A 25095-nucleotide genomic window follows, 5' to 3' on the forward strand; every position below is an offset into this window, starting at 1 on the left:
TAAGGTCAGGCTTGACAAAGCCCTGGCTGGGATGATTTAATTGGGGATCGGTCCTGCTTTGAGCAGGGGGTTGGACTAGATGACCTCCTGAGGTCCCTTCCAACCCTGATATTCTATGATTCTATGAACTGAATGAGAAGACAGAGATCCCCAGGGTTATTCTGGGTAGCCCTGTGTGATGGGGTGAGCTCCCCACACTAGCCCTGTAAGAGCTGGGTTGGGCCAGGTGGGCCCAGTCAGCTAATTATGCTGCAAATGGTGGAGTTTTAGGCCGGAATCAGCTGGTTAGAGAGAGTCTCACCTGTTCAGGAACAGGTGGGACCTATAAAGCCAGGAAGGTGGCTCTGGGTTGGGGCTGTTGGGAATGACTGCAGTAAGGTAGACAGCGGTCATGCCCTGGGAGGAGTGTTTGGGGGCTGCAGGGAGATAGTCTGTAGTTATTCCCTGGGAGGAGGATTCTTGGGGCTGGCACACCCAGAGTGAGGAGGGGAACCAGAGTATAGGAAGCAGCCATAGAATCATAGAAGATTAGGGTTGGAGGCCATCTAGTCCAACGCCCTGCTCAAAGCAGGACCAACCCCAACTAAATCAGTCCAGGGAAGGAGCAGTGTGGGCAGAGGGAGGAAGCCCAGAACTGCTGAGCTGTCTCTGGACTGGATCCCAGAGAAGAGGGCAGGCCTGGGTTCCCCTATCAGCCACTGAGGGAGTGGCACCAGGGCAGTGAATGGGAAGACAGCCTAGGACTGTTGATGGACTGAATCCCGTCAAGGGGAACACTGAGTGACCTAGCTGGAGGGCTAAGTGACAAAGAGGATGCTGCGGGTCCTGGAGCAAGAGGCGCTGCAGACCAGAGTGAGAGTGATGGTGTGCAAACTGTGGATGGGCGTTGGCCTCGACAGCTAATCCCCAGAGTGACCAGGAAGAGATGCCAGACCGGCAGTGAGTGGAGTACCTCATAGAATATCAGGGTTGGAAGGGACCCCAGAAGGTCATCTAGTCCAACCCCGTGCTCAAAGCAGGACCAATTCCCAGTTAAATCATGACACCCTGTAAAAGACTTTGGGGAAACTGACAGTTTATTACATCACTGCCACCATTCGGAGTTACAAACTGATTTACCTGTTGTTATATTTTACCTGCTATAGCCTCTCAATAACCCTCATTCTTTCTTCTTAGCTAATAAACCTTTAGTTATGTACTATAGAACTGGCTGCCAGCGTTATCTTTGGAGGAAGTTCTGGGGTGACTGACTGGTCCCTTGGGACTGGGAGAAACTTGGTGTGGTGTGATGTTAGGATTAAGTGACATTTTATCACAACTTTCAGTTTGTCTGGGTGGCAGGTTAGGCTGGAGAGGCGGTCTGTGACTCCATAGTGAGACTTGAATAGTGATCCTGGAGTTTGTTTGTCACTGACTTGGTGAAATCTAATGAAAGAACACACCACCAGTTTGGGGTATCTGCCCTTATTTTTTTAGTCTGCCCTGAAATAGTCTCTTACAGTGGTGAGCCACTCCAGACAGCATGACAGGCGGTACCAGAACATTAGAGAAAAGTGGTACCAATTTATTTTACAGATAAAGGGGAAGATGGGCAAATGGGCTCCATGTGTCTCCAATCAAGTCCCAGATGCTTAGGGCCTAATTCTACCCTGCTGAAATCAACGGTGAATCTCCCACTGACACAGTGAGAATGGAAAAAAGCCCTTAATGTGCTGTAGTTACCCTGCAGTTGGAATGGGCATGAAAAATATCAGTGCAGTAACATACAGTGCATGATATAGGGACATAGTTAAAATATGTTACTTGTTTACCTTTACTGTGGAACCTTAATGTTAATCATATACCAGCAAAAAGAACAACAGAATTATCTTGTACAATAGTCATGTACAACCAAGAACAATGAAAAAAAAATCTCATCAAGGTTTCCTTTTTCCTTCTTTTCCTTTAAATGAAGAAAAATTGCACAGTTATAGATTAGGACTTAACAAGGTCACATTATAACAGCAACTTTGATGTGTTTCCTAAGTGACAGAGAGTTAGTTCCACAAAGGTACATAGATCCCGAACTGCCTCTTAATAAATAAATCATTACATATTTATTGAAGCAGGGACTTGACCCTCCCACATCCCAGGCGAGTGCCCGAGCCACCAGCTAGAATCAATCTCTAGCTTTTTTTTTTATTCAGTGACTGATTATTTGTACAAAGTGGAACATTTCCAGCAGGAGAGACCCACCCCAGCATAGTCTATAGTGACTAGGGCACTCCCCTGTGTTCATGTCCCTGCTCCAAATCAGGCAGAGCAGGGATTGAATGTGCATTTCCCACCTCCCAGTTGAGTGCTTTAACCACTGGGTCATGTGTAAAATGGGGAGATGAGAGAGCTGACCTGGCTTATGTGCCTAGCTCCAGGAGTGGGTTCATGACTAAGATTCCTGAGCAGAGATAGGTGCCTACCTCTGACTGTATGTCAGGGGCCTGAGGCATAGATCAATGGCAGTTTGGCATCCAAATAACTTTGTATATCTAGGCCCTACTCCCTTCCTTGGCATTTCACTGCTGACAAATTTAGGTGGTTCCCTATTCAGCTTTCTGGCTTCTGGTGCCTAACTCTCCCCATGCATTGTACGTGGAGCTGGGTGCGTGACTCATGGCTGAGGATCCCATTTGATGGCAAGGCACCTAGGAGTCAGCCCTTGCAACACCCAAGTCCCTTTGGGGATCTAGCCCAGAGCCACTATCCATGGCAGCCTTGGTCAAAACAGGTTGCATATGACTTCCTTTTCTTACTATTGTTTTCTGAGTCAAGACAGCAGGTTTTTTAAGACTTTAAAATAAAGAAGCCACTACATACACTAGAGCTGCTTGGAAAGTCATCCTTTTCCCCACAAATATGAATGGCCGTGAATACTTTTCATGTTCCGTAAATAAATTTGCGTTTTCCATAGTGCTGTCAAGTGATTAAAAAAATTAATTGGGATTAATCATTCTGTTAAACAACAATAGAATACCATTTATTTAAATATTTTGGATGTTTTCTACATTTTCAAATATATTGATTTCAATTACAGCACAGAATAGAAAGTTTACAGTGCTCACTTTATATTTATTTTTTATTCCAAATATCTGAACTGTAAAAACCAAAATAAATGATTTTTTCAATTCACTTAATACAAGTACTGAAGTGCAATCTCTTTATTATGATAGTTGAACTTACAAATGTAGATTTATGTACAAAAAAACCCTGCATTCAAAAATAAAACAATATAGATTCATAGATTCATAGATATTTAGGTCAGAAGGGACCATTATGATCATCTAGTCTGACCTCCTGCACAATGCAGGCCACAGAATTTCACCCACCACTCCTAAAAAAGACCTCACACCTATATCTGTGCTATTGAAGTCCTCAAATTGTAGTTTGAAGACCTCAAGGAGCAGAGAATCCTCCAGCAAGTGACCCGTGCCCCATGCTACAGAGGAAGGCGAAAAACCTCCAGGGCCTTCCAATCTGCCCTGGAGGAAAATTCCTTCCCGACCCCAAATATGGCGATCAGCTAAACCCTGAGCATATGGGCAAGATTCATCAGCCAGATACTACAGAAAATTCTTTCCCGGGTAACTTGGATCTTACCCCATCTAAAAACCCATCACAGGCCATTGGGCCTATTTACCATGAATATTTAATTACCAAAACCATGTTATCCCATCATACCATCTCCTCCATAAACTTATCGAGTTTAATCTTAAAGCAAGATAGATCTTTTGCCCCCACTACTTCCCTCGGAAGGCTATTCCAAAACTTCACTCCTCTGATGGTTAGAAACCTTCGTCTAATTTCTAATCTAAATTTCCTAGTGGCCAGTTTATATCCATTTGTTCTTGTGTCCACATTGGTATTGAGTTTAAATAATTCCTCTCCCTCTCTGGTATTTATCCCTCTGATATATTTATAGAGAGCAATCATATCTCCCCTCAACCTTCTTTTAGTTAGGCTAAACAAGCCAAGCTCCCTGAGTCTCCTTTCATAAGACAAGTTTTCCATTCCTCGGATCATCCTCGTAGCCCTTCTCTGTACCTGTTCCAGTTTGAATTCATCCTTCTTAAACATGGGAGACCAGAACTGCACACAGTATTCCAGGTGAGGTCTCACCAGTGCCTTATATAACGGTACTAAAACCTCCTTATCCCTACTGGAAATACCTCTCCTGATGCATCCCAAGACGACATTAGCTTTTTTCACAGCCATATCACATTGGCAGCTCATAGTCAACCTATGATCAACCAATACTCCAAGGTCCTTTTCCTCCTCCGTTACTTCTAGTTGATGCGTCCCTAGCTTATAACTAAAATTCTTGTTATTAATCCCTAAATGCATGACCTTACACTTCTCACTATTAAATTTCATCCTATTCCTATTACTCCAGTTTACAAGGTCATCCAGATCCTCCTGTAGGGTATCCCTGTCCTTCTCTAAATTAGCAATACCTCCCAGCTTTGTATCATCTGCAAACTTTATTAGCACACTCCCACTTTTTGTGCCCAGGTCAGTAATAAAAAGATTAAATAAGATTGGTCCCAAAACTGATCCTTGAGGAACTCCACTGGTAACCTCCCTCCAACTTGACAGTTCACCTTTCAGTAGGACCCGTTGTAGTCTCCCCTTTAACCAATTCCCTATCCACCTTTCAATTTTCCTATTGATGCCCATCTTATCCAATTTAACTAATAATTCCCCATGTGGCACAGTATCAAACGCCTTACTAAAATCTAAATAAATTAGATCCACTGCGTTTCCTTTATCTAAAAAATCTGTTACTCTCTCAAAGAAGGAAATCAGGTTGGTTTGGCACGATCTACCTTTTGTAAAACCATGTTGTATTTTGTCCCATTTACCATTGACTTCAATGTCCTTAACTACCTTCTCCTTCAAAATTTTTTCCAAGACCTTGCATACTACAGATGTCAAACTAACAGGCCTATAATTACTTGGATCACTTTTTTTCCCTTTCTTAAAAATAGGAACTATGTTAGCAATTCTCCAATCATATGGTACAACCCCTGAATTTACAGATTCATTAAAAATTCTTGCTAATGGGCTTGCAATTTCGTGTGCCAATTCTTTTAATATTCTTGGATGAAGATTATCTGGGCCCCCCGATTTAGCCCCATTAAGCTGTTTGAGTTTCGCTTCTACCTCAGATATGGTGATGTCTACCTCCATATCCTCATTCCCATTTATCATGCTACCATTATCCCTAAGATCCTCTTTAGTCTTATTAAAGACTGAGGCAAAGTATTTGTTTAGATATTGGGCCATGCCTAGATTATCCTTGACCTCCACTCCATCCTCAGTTTTTAGCGGTCCCACTTCTTCTTTCTTTGTTTTTTTCCTATTTATATGACTATAGAACCTTTTACTATTGGTTTTAATTCCCTTTGCAAGGTCCAACTCTACTTGACTTTTAGCCTGTCTCACTTTATCCCTACATATTCTGACCTCAATAAGGTAGCTTTCCTTACTGATCCCTCCCTTCTTCCACTCCCTATATGCTTTCTGCTTTTTCTTAATTACCTCTCTAAGATGCTTGCTCATCCAGCTTGGTCTACAACTCCTGCCTATGAATTTTTTCCCCTTTCTTGGGATGCAGGCTTCCGATAGCTTCTGCAGCTTTAATTTAAAATAATCCCAGGCCTCCTCTACCTTTAAACCCATAAATTCTTCATTCCAATCCACTTCCCTAACTAATTTCCTTAATTTTTGAAAGTCAGCCCTTTTGAAATCAAAAACCCTAGTTGCAGATTTATTTTTGTTAATCCTTCCATTCAGTTTGAACTGAATTAGCTCATGATCACTTGAGCCAAGATTATCCCCTACAACCATTTCCTCTATGAGATCCTCATTACTCGCCAAGACCAGATCTAAAATGGCATCCCCTCTAGTCGGTTCAGCAACTACTTGTTGAAGGAATCCATCAGCTATCGCATCTAGGAAAATCTGAGCCCTATTATTATTACTAGCACTCATCCTCCAGTCTATATCTGGGAAGTTAAAGTCTCCCATGATCACACAGTTTCCATTAGTATTTACTTTATTAAAAACATTAAAAAGGGCTCTATCCATATCCAAATTAGATCCCGGTGGTCTATAGCACACCCCAAGCACTATCCTAGGGGAGGCTCTAATAGTTTTCTTCCCCAATTTAATTATTGCCCAGACAGACTCAGTCATATCCATTTCATCGCTTCTTATTTCTTTACATTCTATCTCATCATTGATATACAGTGCTACTCCACCACCTTTACCTTTATTTCGGTCTTTCCTAAACAGCACATACCCTTCAATACCTGTAGCCCAGTCATGACTACTATTCCACCAGGTCTCTGTTATACCTATAATATCTGGTTTCACTTCCTGCACCAGTAACTCTAGTTCCTCCATTTTGTTACCTAGGCTCCTTGCATTAGTGTACAAACATCTTAATTTTTGCTGTTTGGCCTCACTCACATTCTGTACCCTATTAGGCACGGTTATTTTACTACCAGTATAACCTATTAGACTTGTATCTACACTGCCCTTCCTCCTACCTACAGCTGTATCCACTCTTACTTCATTTTCTTTCCACTCTATGCTAAATTCTGGCGTGGAGATTACCTGGACATCTCCCAACCATCTCCCCCAAATTCCTAGTTTAAAGCTCTCTTAATCAGTTGTGCCAGCCTCCATCCTAGAAGTCTATTTCCTTCCCTACTCAGATGAAGTCCATCCCGAGAGAACTGTCCTCTATCCATGAATGCCTCCCAATGGCCATACATCCCAAAGCCCTCCTTATAGCACCACTGCCTAAGCCATCTATTGATAGTCATAATCTTGTCACACCTTTGTTGCCCTTCTCTAGGAACAGGCAAAATCCCACTAAAGATCACCTGAGCCTCAATTTCCTTAAGCGTCCTCCCCAGCCTAACATAGTCTCCCTTAATACTGTCCAGTGAGAATCTAGCCGTATCATTTGTTCCCACATGAAGGATAATTAGGGGATTCTTTCCCGCTCCCTTTAGAATCCTTTTTAACCTCAGGTCTACATCCCGTATCTTAGCACCTGGAAGACAGCACACCCTCCTATTTTCTGGATCAGCTCTGGTTACAGGCCGATCTATTCTTCTCAATAAAGAGTCCCCAATCACATAGACCTGCCTTTTCCTAGTGACAGTGCTATTCTCCAGTCTATCCCCTGTTCCCTCTGGCTGCAAGTTTTTTCCATTCCCATTCTCCCTTGTAATCCTTTTTAACCCATCCTGTATCCTCCTGGGGCTCATATTTGGTGTAATCTCCATTAACTCTTCCCCTTTTCCTATAGGACTAACCGCTCTTCTCTTCTTCCTTGCCCTGTCACCTTCAGTGACTACCTGCTGAGCCCCTTCTTCATTTTCCAACTCTGCAAACCTATTCTGAAGCTCTATTTCTCCTTCACTAGCCCGTCTTTTCCTCTGCCTAGTTCTTTTAGTCACATGCTTCCACTGACCACTTTCCTCACCCAGTCTCCCCTCAAAATTCCCTAGTCCTGCTTCCATCTGCAAGTCTGAGCTTTTCCCTTCAGATACCTCATGTCTTTGCTCCATAATCTGCTCAAACCCCTTCCTAAACTCTACCAGACTTTCCACCTGCATCTCCAAACCTCTGATCTTTTCCTCCATCAGCTCTATCAGACGGCATTTCATGCAGACAAAACTCTTACCAGGTGCCCCCTCCAGGATCATGTACATACCACAGCTTCCACATCCAGTCATCTTCATTGTGTCATCTGCTACATGGGTCACTCCCACTGCCACCTCTGAATCTGTCATAGCCTTCCCACCTAAATCCTGTTAATCTGGGAAACACAAACCACACCAAAACACCACCACCCACAGCAAAACCAAACCCCACACAAGCACCACAAGACAAACTCCGCTTTCAAACTCCCACTCAAACTCCCCTGTTTACAGCTCTGTTTGCTAGCTCCTGTGCTGCTGCAGCTGTCTGTGCTGCTGCCTGACTGGCTGCTACCTTTATAGGACCCCTAGTCAGTGAAGCCCCGCCCCCTAATCAGGGCTCAGCTTCTCTTCCAGCACAAAGCCCCTACAAGCCTCTACACATACAAATACTACCAATACAAAGCCAAACAAACACAAATACCTTCTCCTCCAACAGAACTCCCACTCAAACTCCCCTGTTTACAGCTCTGTTTGCTAGCTCCTGTGCTGCTGCAGCTGTCTGTGCTGCTGCCTGACTGGCTGCTACCTTTATAGGACCCCTAGTCAGTGAAGCCCCGCCCCCTAATCAGGGCTCAGCTTCTCTTCCAGCACAAAGCCCCTACAAGCCTCTACACATACAAATACTACCAATACAAAGCCAAACAAACACAAATACCTTCTCCTCCAACAGAACTCCCACTCAAACTCCCCTGTTTACAGCTCTGTTTGCTAGCTCCTGTGCTGCTGCAGCTGTCATAATGTTTCTAATATGAAACATTAGAGCCTACAAGTCCACTCAGTCCTACTTCTTGTTCAGCCAATCGCTCGGACAAACAAGTTTGTTTACATTTGCAGGAGATAATGCTGCCAGCTTCTTATTTACAAAGTCATCTGAAAATGAGAACAGGCATTTGCCTGGCACTCTTGTAGCCGGCATCGCAATATATTTACGTGCCAGAGCCACTGAAGAGTCATAAGTTCCTTCATGCTTCAACCACTATTCCAGAGGACATGTGTCCAAGCTGATGACAGGTTCTGCTCAATAACAATCCAAAGCAGTGTGGACAACGCTTGTTCATTTTCATCATCTGAGTCAGATGCCACCAGCAGAAGGTTGATTTTCTTTTTTGGTGCTTCGGGTTCTGCAGTTTCCGCATCAGAGTGTTACTCTTTTAAGACTTCTGAAAGCATGCTCCACACTTTGTCCCTCTCAGATTTTGGAAGGCACCTCAGATTCTTAAACCTTGGGTTGAGTGCTGGAGCTTTTATCAGAAATCTCATATTGGTACCTTCTTTGCATTTTGTCAAATCTGCAGTGAAAATGTTCTTAAAATAAACAACATGTGTTGGGTCATCATCCGAGACTGCTATAACATGAAATATATGGCAGAATGCAGGTGAAACAGACCAGGAGACAAACAATTCTCCCCCAAGGAATTCAGTCACAAATTTAATTAACACCGTATTTTTTAACGAGCGTCATCAGTATGGAAGCGTGTCCTCTGGAATGGTGACTGAAGCATGATGGGGCATATAAATATTTAGTGTATCTGGCATGTAAATACCTTGCAATGCTGTCTACAAAAGTGCCATGCAAACGCCTGTTCTCACTTTCAGGTGACATTATAAATAAGAAGCAGGCAGCATTATCTCCAGTAAATGAAAACAAACTTGTTTCTCTTAGTGACTGGCTGAACAAAAAGTAGGACTGAGTGGACTTGTAGGCTCTAAAGTTTACATTGTTTTGTTTTTGAGTGCAGTTATGTAAAAAAAAATCTACATTTGTAAGTTGCAGTTTGACGATAAAGAGACTGCACTATAGTACTTGGATGAGATGAATTGAAAAATACTATTTCTTTTGTTTATCATTTTTACAGTGCAAATATTTTAATATAAATATTTATATAAAGTGAGTACTGTATACTTTCTATTCTGTATTGTAATTGAAATAAATATATTTTTAAATGTAGAAAAACATCTAAAAATATGTAATAAATTTCAATTGGTTTCTATTGTTTAACCATGCGATTAAAACTGTGATTAATCATGATTAATTGTTTTAATCTCTATTAATTTTTTGAGTTAAATATGTGAGTTAACTGTGGCTAATCGACAGCCCAAGTTTTTCAACAAAAATCTGAACATTTTCAAGGAAAACAGACGTGTGAAAATTTTTAATCTTATTGTGAAGATTTTTCACAGGAAAAAAGTTTTGATGAAATCTTTGAACATCTCTATTACTTAAAAATATAAGAGAGAGAGAGAGAGAGAGAGGTTGCTATAGTGCATTAACCCTATAACATGGCTATGCTTTGTTCTGCATATAATATATTTTTACTATAAATGGGTCCCAGATCCACATCATTTCAAGGACTGCCGAGATCACAGCACAAGGTGGGGTGGAGGCAGGCCCTGGGGTGGGTCATGTTCCCATTGAACAAGGACAGGATATTTATAAGATTTTCACACTAAGTCACCTGAGCAAACAACACCAACGTCCTCAGCAATTCCTGCCTGGGCTGTCTCAGACGTGGAGCTGTCACAGAGAGTCAGACGAGTCTCATTTCCTCCACATTGGACACTTTTCAGCTCCACGGGGCCCGTTCCTCGCTCAGACTTAGGGGGGTTATAAGCTTTCTCAGCGTCTCCGCACTGGAGCTGTCTGCACACCACGCTGGCATCGTCCATGTCCCACTGGTCATCCAGGACTCTGCTCCACACTCCATGGAGGGAAATCTCAACTCTCCCATCGCACCGGCTCTCTCCATTCAACAGTCTGAGCGCCTCAGAATGACCTGGGCTCACAGAGACACAAAATATGCTGAATAACACTCCCTGTTGGTACTGCATGAGAAATAATACACAGATGTGATGTGAAACACAGGTTTCTGTGCCGTGTGGGAGGTAACCCTCACCTCTGTGCAGTGATACAGGGAACAACCTCTCTCAAGGGTTTCATTTGTCTGTCTACTCAGAAATGCAGGAGGTGATGGAAGGAAAGAATTCCCCAGCTCTGAGATTGGATCTTGCACGATGTGGAGCGCTCTCACCTCCCTAAGGAGTCAATGTGAGTGGAGAGTGCTCAGGAACACCTGGCAGATCAGGCCCCTGGTTTCCAAAATGGTCTGTGCAAAAGTGCTCAGTGATCACTCAACACACTGATAGTGGCAGCGCTGTGAGGTAGCTGTGATTCACAACAGGAGTCTAGGGATTGGCCTGCAATGAGCGCACCAAGCGCCCCACTTCCCTCTTGCAATTCCCAGACCCAGACTGTCAGGACACATGGCTCCTTTAAAGAAAACCCTGCCCTGTTTGTCCCTGTTCAGTGTACATTGGTGACCTGCAATCACCACGTCAGCTCCAAACTCATAAGGAGCTAACACAATAAAGGCTTTTCTGCACTCAGCAAGGATTTTCCAGGCCAGGTCTGCAACTGTGGACACTTGAGTTACCTTTCTCATGAACTCTAGCTACTGGCTTGGCTGGAGATGATGTTTGGAGAGGTGAGTGACCTCTGGGCAATGGAGATTTATACAGTATGTGGCACCTTACATTTCAAAGGAGCCAAAGTGCTCCCAAAATATGATCTGCAAACCTGTCAAATCTTCCTAAATATATAAACAGTTATAAGAATATACATACGGAGGACAGTAGTGACTCCATATTTAAAGATGAAATTAATATTGCACTTAAGACAGGGATCCAACTACTCTGTTTTTTATAAAAGTTATGTATGGTCTGATTCTCACATTAAGGCTCCTACACTCTGAGCAGGTGTAAATGAGCTCTTAGGGTTAGTAAGAATTCAGCCCAGTATAATCTCACCTTACTTCCCACACAGAATCTTTGTCAGTGTGACCCACATTCCTTGTACTGCAGCGTTTGACTTTATTTTTCTTTGACAGGAAGCAAAAGATGCAGTGGGGAGGGGACACAGATTTTATCTGGATACTCTGGGCCTCTGTTACATTATGGGCAACCCACCTGGCAGGTCACCCTCTGAGGGCAGAGCTAGAGTGCAAGGCGGGGGGAAGGTTATAAATACAGGAGTTGAAGGGCTTTTATACGCTTGAAAGGCTACAAGGGCACAGCTGCAGCCCTTTAGTGTGGACCCTACCTATGCCGACCGGAGGGGTTCTCCCATTGCTATAGTTCATCCACCACCCTGGGAGGTGGTAGCGAGCTTGACAGAAGATTTTTTCTGTCTACCTAGTGCTGTCTACACTGGGGGTCGGGGGCAGGGTAGGTTGGATTAACTATGTTACTCAGGGGTGTGGATTTTTCACACCCCTGAATGATGTAGCTGGGTCAACACATGTTGACCTCATTGTATATCATATATCATGTCGAAGACAGCCCTGTGGACTCAGTGTCTGATAGATGCAGCACTGAGAGATGTCTGCTGTGAGGGCTGGTCCCAACCCCTGTACCACCGTGGATATAGAGCAGTGCTATGTCCTTTATTTGCTAGGGAAGCCCTCCATTGAGATAATGTTTGGTGCACCATAGTGTGGTCTATGGACGTAGAGGGAGAGCTGGGGCAGTATTTGTTGCTGTGGAGACCACAGAGACTATGGAATTTACATTTAGCTATCAGCTGACTGCTCTAAACTGGGATTCTGTCTCAGTTAAAGAGAGAGAACGGGGCAGCACTTAGTGAGGTGAGGATTTGTGAATTCTTGCCTGACTTAGCTGGGCTTATGGGGAGAAGACAGTGCTCCATGGAGTGAGAGCCTCACAGAGATCCAGGGAACAGATATTGTAGAGGCTGCTTCCAATCCTGGTACCACTTTGAATACAGGCTACAGATTTCTGTTTCACCAGCAACTGAGAGACCCAGTCAACTCTTAACCCAAGCCTAGGGCTGGAGCACTGCTAGCTGCTAAGGTCCCCAGATTGTTTCGTTGCTCACTGAGTTCTGAAGTGTTTGAAATGGCTGAGGTACTGCCATTTCTCAAGCTCTGAAGACCCACGACATGTCACAACCACACTGCAAAGCCTGAGAAATCATCTCTAAGAGAAGATCAGTGGGGAATGTGTTTGGATGTGTATGCTGGAGTATAGAACATGTGAAGTAGTAACAGAAACAATAGGGGGAAAGTCTGTATAAGGAGGACCTGTGGATTTACTGTCAAAATAGCTTTTGTTTAAAAGTTATTCATAGTATTCCAAATACTATTTACAATGTTTTCTGTAGGCATTAAATGCTTTACTAAGGCCATGTCTACACTATGGGCGCTACAGTGACACAGAACATCACTGCAGCTATGCCACTGTAGTGTAGATGCTTCCTTCAGCGACAGAAGGGGTTTTACTATTGCTGTAGATAATCCATCTTTCCAAGTGGTGGTAGCTAGATCAATGAAAGAATTCTTCTGTTGTTGTCTACACTGGGGGTGAGGTTGGCATGGTTATGTCACTCAGGGATGTGACTCCTATTGATCTCACTGATGAAGGCTGATAAGTGCCTAAATCCTTACTGAAAATGAAATGTAGGCTCTTAAACCAGTTAGGCATTGCCATGCTGAATGGAGCAACAGCGAAACAGCTGTAAAAATCTGGGCCAAAGCCACTATGGATAGCCATCAGACGACTTCCCATCTATCAGCTACTGCAGTTCTCTGGTGTGGCATGGGGAAGCCTTTGAAGATCTTTGGAGAAGCCTGCAGGGAAAAGGACCCCTGCAGTATTTGTGTTGCAGTGGAGAAGAGGATCTTCATCAAAGCGCCAGCTGCTCTCACTAAGAGCAGGATCTTTGTGAAAGTTCCCAGCTGGCTCAGGAGCCAAGCTCTGGAGCCATTTGAACGCTTTCCTGAAAACCAGGATCTTTCACAAAGAAATGACTATTTCTATGAAGTGTTGTGGGGAATTAATGATCTATAAACATACACACCCACTAAGCAAGCTCTGCAGCTGAGGGCTGCAGCCCACCAGCACACAACCCGGGATGGGCAACGGGGGAAGCATTTTGGCCAGGAACACCACGGCAAACACCTACTTTTCCAGAGAGTGAAATGGGATTGTAATGGGCCCACAGCTTGGATGAGATCTCTGTGTATAGGTTGCTTCTGCAACACCAACCTCAACCTGATGAAGGGCTGAGTCAGCCCTGCTGGGACTGAGGGAATCTGTGAATCACAAACCCCAGGTTTATAGCACAGAGCCATTCTCTCCGGTTCACTCTAGCCTCATGCTAGGATCCACCTCGGCACCCCTCACTGCACCTGGAGGTGTCTCTGATCTGGGGAACCTAAACAAAGAGAGCAACACTCCGATACCCCTACTTACCTTGAGTACTGTAGTCAATGGGACTACTCATGATGATCCTAATCTGGGAAGTACATTGCACTGACATACACACGTCTGTATTAAACTTACCTGAGCAAGTAACCCTGGCTGTGTCTCTGGGGGAGCAGGCTGGGTTGCCCAGGGCCATGCGAAAACAATCCCACAGACAGGATTCAGTCCCTTCACAATGAAAAGCGTCACTCCATACGGGTCCGCTCCCTTCTCCAAAATGGGCTCCTCCCCGGATCGACATGGCATATCCACAGTTCAGCTGATGGCAGAGGACGTTGGCATCTTGCAAATCCCAGTGGGAGGCACAGAGGCTTCCCCATGTGTCTCCATGTCGGATCTCCACTCTCCCGGAGCACTCGGTGCCGTTCACTAACCTGCCGCCCAGGCACCCTGAGCACAAGGGAAAGTGAGTGTCGAGGTGGCGCAGTGATCAGTGTTAACGGCCATGGCAGGGAGGAGAGTGGGGAACAGGAAGGGATTGTTGCTCGTGATCAATGCTGGCAGTTACCCTGTGGGGGCTGTGGGACTATTCCACACCTGCACATTCACAAACTGATACTTGATCCACGTCAGTTAGTGCAAAGGGAGGACCAGGGACCAGAATTTGGCTTCCTTGGTATATTCCATTCTCAAGGCACCACAAGCATTTCACTAAGGGATCAGTTCCAGCAGACTTGGCTGGTGCACGGACAAGGGGCCAATATCCTGGGCCAGGTCCCCACCTGGTGTAAATTGGCATAGCCTCATTGAGTCCAATGGAGCTTGGCTGATTGACACACTGTGAAGATCTGGCTGAGGATGTTCCCCAATCCCCAATCCTTTTCTTTCCCCCTGCAGCTACTCACCTGAACACATCATGCTGGCTTCACTCCCAGGGGGACACTCAGTTGTGCCCAGCGCAGTAACAGGACAGTCTCTCAGGCGGGATTCGTTCCTCTCACAGCCAAACGTGCCGTTCCAGACAGGCCCGTCTCCTGTGCCAAAGAGCTCCCTGGCTGGCATCGACAGGGCGAATCCACAGTCAAACTGCTGGCAGAGGGTGTGAGCAGCCTGTAAATCCCACTGGGAGTCACAGAGGGCTCCCCAGGTGCCTCCATGGCGAAGCTCCACTCTCCCCGAACACCCTGTGCTGCCATTTGCCAGCCTGTACCCGCCGTACCCTGAGAAGAAGGAGAAGGGAGATCAGAGGAACATTTCTCTTGCACAATTGTCAACAAAGATGTGATGTAGGAGCCCCAGTGACTTGGGATAATTATTTCCCAGTTTACTGGGCACTTTGTTAAATCAGGATGCTCAATCTTGATCATCAAGCTCTTACAGTGCAGGCATTATTGCCAATATCTTCCCTCGGTGAGGGGTCATGTACCACTTTAAGGTCAGGGTCACACCTGGGATGGATTCTCTGTGGGTGGGGTCAGTCTCTTCTTTGGCTGGTCATGAGTCTGAAGGGACTGTCCCCAGGATATCACACACACGTCATGTGAAGAAACAGGTTATGCTATGATTGTGACATAACTAAGATGTATTTTATGCAAGGTATCATTGGAAAGGTTATGATTTACTGAATATGATTATCATATTTGTATGCATGTATCATTTTCATATCTGATGATAGGCATATGGTCTATGGATCTATTACAAATGTGTTTACATCTGGGAACTCCCACTAGACAGAATGCAATCAGTCTAGATGACTGGCTGGAAAGGGCCATTAGAAAGTACTATAGGCCTTGGAAGATACTAAACTCCCACTGGGGAGCCTTCCCTGTCTCATGGCTCCTGTGACCCTAGAGAAAGATGGGACCATGTCACCTGATACTGGACTCTGTGATAATACTAGAGTTTTTTTCCATTGACTGTGCATGGGAATTAAACTGGGAGACAAAGGGTTCCCGCCATATACAAAAAAACATTTAAGGCAGGGGAGTGACATCATCAGGCTTCATCCTTCTCTGACTCCCCATCCAAGAAAGAAGACTGCTGAAAACACCTGAGAAATAAAAGACTGGACTGCGGGACAGGGGGAGGGGGAAACATTGGGCCCAGACTAGAGGGTTTTCTAGCCTGTGAAAGGAATATCTGGAGTTTCAAGCTGCTAGCAAGTGCAGTTTGCCTACACGAATCTGCAATCTGTCACCCTAAAACAACACTTAGGGTGAGAATTTGATACTTATAACCAGTTTCATTAGTATATTTAGCTCAGATTGTGTTTTTGTTTTATTTGCTTGGTAATCTGCTTTGATCTGTTTGCTATCCCTTATAATAACTAAACATCTATATTTTGTAGTTAATAGATTTGGGGTTTTTTGTTTAAAACCAGAGTGTGGAATTCATAACTGGGGGCAAAAAGCTGTTGCATGTCTTCCTCCACATTCAGGGAGGGGGCAAATTTCATGAGCTTATGCTGTAAAGTTCTCTGTGCAGCGCATGACAGTATAATTTGGGGTTTACCCTCCGGAAAGGGGTGTGCACTTGAGTAACTGGGCAGTTCTTTAGCTGAGCCTTCCCATGCAGAGCTGATCTCAGCAGCTGTGTGAAGCTGCAGCTGGGTGTGTCCCTACCTGTATATGTGCTGGAGCCTGTGAGAGGGCTTGACAGGCTGGTCGCAGCAGTACAGAGTAAAGGGAGCCCAGACTGGGGGGTGAGGTGGGCTCAGTGATACCCCAGTTCCAGATGGCACCCTGAGAGGGGTGGGACCCATCACAGAGGGGATGGGGACTGAGGGAATGGGAGTGGAGGGGAGGGGTGGGATGCTGGGAAGGTGGATGTGGTGGTGAGTGATGCAGGACTGGTGGTGAATAAGGGCAGGGGCACCTGTCAGCCCCACAGTTCCCTCCTCTGTGTGTGTACCATGATTTGGGGACCCCCAACCCATCTCTGGCCCTGCCCCACCCCCCATATGAGCCAGGTTCTGGAGAGGACTTGCATCACTGTGGGAGTCTGAGCCCCACTTCTCTCCCCCCCCCCCCCCATGAGCTGGGATCTAGGGGTCCTTGACCCTTAGTGGTGCTTGAGCTACACTACCTGCCCCCATGGGTGTGCCAGGATCTGGGGAGCCCTGCTTATCTAAGGGGGTTTGACCCCCTACCTGGCCCCCTCATGTAAGCCAGGTTCTGGAGGAATCTTTCCTTTCGGGGTGTCTGGGCTCATCTCCCTCCCCTGCCAATGGAAGCCATGATCTATGGAAGCCCTGCCCCTCTGGGTGGGGAGCTTAGAACAGGCATGCTTGGAGCATGCACCAAGATCCAGGGGTGAAAGTAGGCTGGTACGGCGTACTGGTAAGAAGTGGCCACCAGTACCAGCCCGTACGCAGCCAACGTTAAAGCGCTTCCACGGCTTTAACGTCACTGCCCCTTTTGCCTGCCCCCTCCCCACTCCATCGGCGGCTACGATAGGGGAGGGAGGAGGTAAAAGGGGCAGCTGCCCTGGGGCCCAGTGATTTAAAAGGGCCGGGGGCTCCCGGCTGCTGCTACTGCCAGAGCCCCAGACCCTTTTAAAATTGCCACCAGAGCCCCGGGAGGCATGGGCCAGGCAGCGCAGATAGGTTGGTTGGGGGAGGCTGACCCTCAGCCCCCCACTTCACCCAAGGCCCCGCCCCTTCCGGGTGCCTGGAGCCGGGCCCCATACCAGTAAGTCTTCTATGTTTCTTTCACCCCTGCCAAGATCACACCGCTGAGATGGGGTGAGGAGCTGAGAATGGTTATCTTTGACACATATCAAAACTCTCCAGAACTGGGGATGGGGGAAGGGAACACCCACAGACAGGAACGGAGCAGTTCACACATCTCAGAGATATTGTTTCAGGCTGAATTCACCTCCTTAGGGTATTCTCTTTCAGCTGAGAACATCTCATTAAAAAAGAAGACTTGTGGAATGCAAACGAAGAACTGTCATAAATGTCAAGGGAAGGATAATCATCTTTAAAATCCCACCTGGCCAGAGGAAAAATCCTTTCATCTGTAAAGGGTTAAGAAGCTAAAGGTAACCTCGCTGGCACCTGACCAAAATGACCAATGAAGAGACAAGAAACTTTCAAAAGCTGGGAGGAGGGAGAAAAACAAAGGGTCTGTGTCTGTCTGTGTGATGCTTTTGCTGGGGACAGAACAGAAATGGAGTCTTAGAACTTAGTAAGTAATCTAGCTAGATATGTGTTAGATTATGATTTCTTTAAATGGCTGAGAAATTAAGTTGTGCTGAATAGAATGAATATTCCTGTCTGTGTGTCTTTTTGTAACTTAAGGTTTTGCCTAGAGGGATTCTCTATGTTTTGAATCTAATTACCCTGTAAGGTATTTACCATCCTGATTTTACAGAGGTGATTCTTTTTACTATTTCTTCGATTAAAATGGTTCTTTTTAAGAAATGAATGCTTTTTTCATTGTTCTAAGATCCAAGGGTTTGGGTCTGTGGTCACCTATGCAAATTGGTGAGGATTTTTACCAAACCTTCCCCAGGAAGTGGAGTGCAAGGGTTGGGAAGATTTGGGGGGGAAAGACAAACAACGTTTTCCCAATAAACCCAGATAAACGTTTGGCGGTGGCAGTGGAAGTCCAAGGGCAAAGTGCAAAATAGTTTGTACCTTGGGGCAGTTTTAACCTAAGCTGGTAAAAGTAAACTTAGGAGGTTTTCATGCAGGTCCCCACATCTGTACCCTAGGGTTCAGAGTGGGGAAGGAACCTTGACATGAAAACCTCCTGGATCACTGTACCAGTTTTACCATGGGAGTCACAGACCATCCCCTTGGACTCTCTATCTTTTCACCTAGACAAACTGGACTTAGTGATAATTGGTCACTTATACCAAAAATCACATCACATTTAGTTTGCTCACAGTTCTAAGGATATCACCTAAACCTACACTTTCCCCTATCCATCATTAAATCCACAGACAGCTCTCATGTCCCACCTCCCTAGTGACAATACCCATAGCAAGATGAACCCAGTACCCTGCTACTGACACAACTGAAACAATTCTGTACTGAAATGATGCAAACTGGAACCTCAAGGTCTATATACACATCTTTCCTCTGATAACATACATGGGCATGCTCAGGCCCAGATGTCCTCATATCACAGCTCCCTGATGCTCCTCCAGATCTCCTCATATTACCATCACAGCTCTCCCAAACTGCTCCAGCATATTCCTCCACCATTCAATACAGATAAACCTAATGCAGTGACTGCAGCTGGAGAGCAGATAAGCCTGAATGGTTATTGCCAGCTCCAAGGGGATGATTTCCCTTGGTGAAGAGCTGCTTGGGGCTTCCTTTGAAGGTACTGAAACAGTAGCTCTAAGAGTTGTGAATTGCCTCAGTCTCTGCTCAGAACGTTGCTCAATCTGGGGCTTTCTGATGACAATTAAAAATCAAGCCCTGGTGACTATCTCCCTGCCCCAAGTTGCAGAGCTGTTCAAGATGGTAGGTAGAATTGAGGATTCAGAGCAATTTTGAGTAGAATTAAATCACCAAAAAACTTCATTATTGCAGAGTTAAAGTTGCCCGAGGATAGCCTGGGCCCTTCCAGAGCATTGAGTTCAGCTAGGGAGGGTTCCCCAAGTACAAGGCACAATCCCACAAGGCATTGAGAGGATCCTGTGAACGGCTGAGTGCCCTCAGCTGCCACTGCTGAATCGGACCCAAAGTGAGTCAAACACACCATTGAAGTAGTACCAGATTTACCATGGCGCCAGCCCCATGGTCCAAAGGGGCCCCGGCTCGGCCCACTCTTCTTCACCCCCAGCTCTCTCCTGCAGGAGCAGAAGCTTGATGCTGCTGGCTCCTGAGGCTCCTGCTGCAGCAGAGCAGGCTTCACCGACAGCCAAGCTTCTCCCCGGCCTCTTCCCTCAACATGCTACATTCCCGCCCCTCCCTCTCACTGCCGCAGAACAGCTGTTTGCCAGCGCGAAGGAGGGGGAGGAGTAGAGGCACAGCCCACTCGCCACTTCGGGGAGAGAAGGAAAAGAGGTGGGGGCGGGGCCTTGATGAAGGGGGTGGAATCGGGGCATACCCCCTCCAGCCCCCTGCCGTGAGCACCCCCACAACACCAGCCCACCCCCCCAGCCCTCTGTCCTGACCCCTGCACTCCCTCAAAACTCCCCAGCCCCCTGCATGCTCACACATACCCAGACCCCCACACCCCATGCCCTGATTCCTGCACCTCCCTACATCCCTACCCCCACCCTGAGCACCAAATGGGAGTTCCTGCACATACATCCATTCCCACCTGCACCCCTCGCACCAAACAGGAGCTGTTCACATCCCCAACCTCCTGAGCCTGCTCCCTCACCCTAGCTCCTGGCCAGACCCTGCACCCCATTGTTGTTTTACATTTTTTTAATAAAGCTATCTTATCCAAAGCACTTTCCAATAGTTAGCTAACGGTACAAACAATATTTGGAAAGATCTTTAAGTGGTCCATCGAGACCCTCCGCGATTTTCAAGTGGTCTGTGGAAAAATAAGTTAGACTACAAAAACAATCAAGGTACCTCACTTTATTTTCATTTACTTCCTATTAACTTATAGGAGGAGGATGAAGAAAAAAAAAGAATGAAAAATGGAGGGGTGGGGGAGATAAGATAGAATGTTCTTTTTCTTGGCTGGGTCCCAAGAAGGGGCCCCAAAAAAGAAGCTGAGCCCAGGGCTGGGGGCCCCACTAACTCTAAATCCACCACTGGCTGTCACGTCACCTGGGCTGGGGATACTGTGTCGACTGATTCCCACAGTCTCCAACGTACCTGGGCAGTACAGCAGACATGGCCCTGTTCACTAGTTCCTCTCCACTCCCTTGCCCACCCGCCACTTGCTTCCCACCTGCCCCGCTCAGCTCTGCTTAAGGCTTAGCCCTCTCACTTTTAAAAATGATTGCTTGCCCCTCCCCCCTCAGGCTTTTCTAGCAGCCCTGTTGCCAGGTATCCAGTTTTAGACTGGAAACTCCAGTAGAAAACAGGACCTGAGTGTCCGGTTAGCAGTGCTGACTGGAAACTAAAAGTCCGGTTATAGGAGTAACTACATTAGCCTCTGCTCCTCCCACTCCCAACACCCACCTCAGAGGGCTGGAAGAGAATTTGTCCTGCTGATGTGGGAGGAGGGGCAGCTCAGTGCAGAGACAGATGAAGAGAGTGGGTTAGAACCAGGTAGGTACCCACTCTATGTGGGCAGGGGTGGGGGGGATCCTGTTTACCCTCTCCACAGCCCTGCTGCACTTGCAGTTTACCCCTGGCCCCTCCCTTGCTCCAGGGACTAACCCTAGCTTCCGCCCCATTGTGTGTTTTGCCCCCTGCCCCTTTTACAATCATTCCCCGGGGAGGGGTCTACAGATATGTTTGGCACTGAGCCCACAAAAAGTTAATCCAGCCCTACATTGAAGGGCAAAAGGAGGGAGCTTTCAGCCAATGCTGGGGAGGTGAAAGCTTTATTATCAATAGAAGCTCACACAGAGAAATTTGCAGTAATCAGCACCATGGGGATGACATCTCCCTCTCTCCAAGCCAACAGCCTTATACTATCTGGCTGGTTTCTGAGTGGCCATGCCAGTTGCTGGTCCAAAGGTGTTATTGGCTCAGGGTCGGGGAGGAGGAGTTGTTGTTGCCAGGATTTTTAGCTGTGCACACATGCATTTCGATGCAGAGCAATCTCATCACTCTGGCTACATGTGTCATGGTTGGGAGCACACAACGGCAGCCCAGCTGGCACCCACATCCTCCTTTGCATGTGTGCAGTGTGCCAGGGTAGACACTAGTCAATGGGAGAGTGGTACCCCACACCCAACCTGAATCCCTCCAAGTCCTGCATAAATTTCCAAGAGCTGGGCCCTCCCCATGGTTGTTCCCAGCACTGCAACCTTCCTTCTCTCCCCCTAGCTCTGGGACCTGCACACAGACCCGTCACACTTCCCCTGAGATCTGGCCCTCCCCATATAGTGGGGAGTTTTTCTGTTCCTTGGAGGTGGCGACCCCACCTTGCACAGAAGTGCACCGCCCCTCCAATCTTGGCCTCCTCTCTCCAGGATTTTATTTTTTAATAAAAAGAGCCTTCTGTTTTCCATTTACCTCTGCCCACTCCACTATCAAACCTGACAGCATAAGCATGGCCAGCCAGCCACGGCTCCTCATTCACAAAGTGACAGGCTAACTGGCTGGCTACTTGCAATGGACTGGGCTTTCAGCCATGCTGTGTTGCACTAAGTGGGTGGTGGGCAGTGCAGATCCTTTCCAGGCCCTGCCATTAGCAGTGATGTTGGTTGGGAAAGGCACCGTGCTAGGTGGCCCCACCCTGATTCTAGTTCATCCATTTAGATTGCTATCCTGACAAGACCTTGGCCCTGACAATTATTTGTTACATATATAATAAGATTCCAGGAATGTCACTCTGTCTGTGAGTCACTCTGAAGCTGCTGAGGCAGAATGAAGTCCTGGAAACAGCTACAAGCCTCACTGAGAGCTCCTTTGGTTCAGTTAAGAATTTCACCAGGTTCAATCATCAGGGGGAGTCACAGTCACTTACCATCCAACTTGTAAGTTATAAGCCATTTTCAACTCACACTTTCCTTACTCCAAATGGCTCCACCCCCTGTTACTGTCAGCGGGGCTGAAGGCAGTGAGATGCCACCATCTCCCTACAGTCTGTCAGCATGTGGGAGTGAGGCCACCCTAAGTAAACTTGACTGTCACCTCCGTTTTCAATGACAACGAAGTCCACAGGGAACATGGCTGCACCCTATAGATCTGGAGGCTGAACAGGACCATGGACTGTAAGAGGCAGCGGAGACTGTGAAAGGACGGTGGGGCGAGTGAAGGGAACAGAGCACTGAAGGGCAAAAGGCAGATTTAGGGGTTTCCGGAAATGGGGTGTAGGAGGATGTGGCTGCAAGAGGATGTGGAGGGCACAGCAGTGTGGGGGCAAGAGGAGGTTCATGGGGGTGCAAGGGATGTGGTGGAGAGAAGGGATACTGAGGGGAGTGCAGAGGACAGTGATGGGGTGATAGATGTAGGAGATCAGGTGGCAGCTCTCCAGCCAGGGTTTGGTGGTAGGGAAGAGGACTCCCTTCCAAGCAGCGAGAGGAAGGCAGTGTTGAAATATTTCCGGTTCCTGCAAGCTAATCGTGAGTCATGGGATTTTGATACCTACAGGAGGAGCTGGTATGATTATGCGAGAAGCTCCTTTGATCCTCCAATTTTCAGGGCTGGGCCGAACTGTGTGCGAGAGCTTCGGGGCTGAAGACACAGACCTGCCCTGCCACTGAGACCTGCCTTTATGTATGTCCCTAGAGCAGAGAGAGGGTCCTGGGGCAGCAAGAGACAGGGGAGGGTGAAGTTGGGAAAGTGTTCCTGCCGGGACCCAGGCAGAAGACAAGTCCCCGGGCACCGGGAGGCAGGGGAGTGTTGCTGGGTGAAGACAGCACTAGGGAATGGATGGTAGTTCCCCATCTCAGATGAGGAGAGGGCAAGTGCATTTTCCAGCTGAGCAGCCAGGGAGAGGGGTGCTTTTTATGTCCATTAGAAGTTGACATTTCAACCTGAAATTATCACACCCACATTGGCAGGGGAATAGAGGACAGTTAAAAAGTCCAAAGACAGACTAGGCGGAAAAAATACTTTGGCAATAAATATGGTATCGATACAGTGATATACTCAGATTGGTGAAAAGCACCTGGTACCAAGTCAGTTTCACATTCAAATAAAACAGAGGTGTCAGGCATTCAAGTTGTCAAGCATTGTCTGCCTCAGAATGAAAATAGCTACACACTATAAACATTAATGAAGCGTGTGGTTCAAAATTCTGTGAAAACATTGACAAATGTCCTCAGTAATTTAACAAACAACTGAGCGGGAGGTGGGTATATGAGTTTTCAGCAGTTCTCAAACTTTAGTGACACGAGGACCCCCATTTTGTTTTAAAAAATGTTGGAGACCCCCAAGCCTCACCTGCTCAGCCCTTGCTGCTCCACCCCCTTCCTTTTCCCTTCCCCAAGGCCATGCCCCTGCCCCTCCCCCTCTCCAAGGCCCACCCCCACTCACTCCATCCCCCCTCCCTCCATCACTTACTCTCCCCCACCCTCACTCACTTTCACCAGGCTGGTGCAGGGGGTTGGGGTTCAGAAGGGGGTGTGGGTTCTGGGAGGGAGTTTGGGCACAGGAGGGGGTGAGGGGTGTGGGATCTGGGAGGGAGTTTGGGTACGGTAGGGGGTGAGAGGTCAGGCTCTGGGAGGAAGTTTGGATGCAGGCTCTAGGAGCAGCAATGTGGGAGGGGGTGAGGGCTCTGGGCTGGCGGCGCTTACCTTGGGCAGCTCCCAAAAGAGACCGGCATATCCGTCTGTCAGTGGCTCCTAGACAGGCGGGGCAAGGCGTCTCCATGCACTGTCCCTGCCCACAGGCTCCACCCCCGCAGCTCCCATGGGCTGCAGTTCCTGGCCAATGGGAGCTGCAGAGTCAGCACTTGGGCTGGGAGCACCACGCAGAGACCCCCATGCCCCCCAAGTCCCCTGCCCCCATGCCACAGGGACGTACTGGCCTCTTCCGGGAGCAGCACGGACCCAGGGTCCCCGCACCGCCACCTCCCTCCCAGCGCCTTCTTCATGCCAGGGAACAGCTGTTCTCCAGCGTGAAGGAGGTACTGGAAGAGGGGGAGGAGTTAAGGGAGGGAGAGGAGTTGATCAGCGGGGCCCGCTGACCCCCTGGAGTACCCTTGGAGACCCCAGTTTGAGAAATGCTGAGTTAGGTGATAGGAGCTAAAGGTATCACATGTGCGTACATTGCAATTTGGCAATGCACATGTTTTTAATTTATATTCTTTCTGTGTTTGTTGCCTAATATTTGCTTCCAGAAGTCACTGCTGCTTCACATGACTTTACAAATTACACCCATGCAATAGCACGGGCTTTCTGCTAGTCTCTAATAATGAGATCTGTATGAATGGGTGGCACAAAGCCAACCCCCATTGCAGGGCAATAACAGAAAACTAGCCACAACTGCTCCAATTCTGTCAAGTAAGTTTAAAATAACGCCGGGCCTCTTCATAGCACTATGCATTCAAGTGCCTGAAAGCACTTTACACTCATGAGGTTA

At 47.0% G+C, this 25095-nt stretch overlaps 1 protein-coding gene across 1 annotated transcript in view; it reads right to left on the bottom strand.

The window, feature by feature from the left end:
* The window catches only part of LOC144930230 (scavenger receptor cysteine-rich type 1 protein M130-like), a 72765-nt gene that overhangs the window by 19972 nt on the left and 27698 nt on the right, over window positions 1-25095 (bottom strand). The window contains 3 exon segments of the mRNA XM_078851739.1: window positions 10211-10528; window positions 14112-14423; window positions 14879-15193. Of these exon segments, the coding sequence (XP_078707865.1) occupies window positions 10211-10528; window positions 14112-14423; window positions 14879-15193 (945 nt within the window).

Source organism: Lepidochelys kempii, chromosome 1 (assembly GCF_965140285.1).
Source record: "Lepidochelys kempii isolate rLepKem1 chromosome 1, rLepKem1.hap1, whole genome shotgun sequence".
NCBI lineage: Eukaryota > Metazoa > Chordata > Testudines > Cheloniidae > Lepidochelys > Lepidochelys kempii.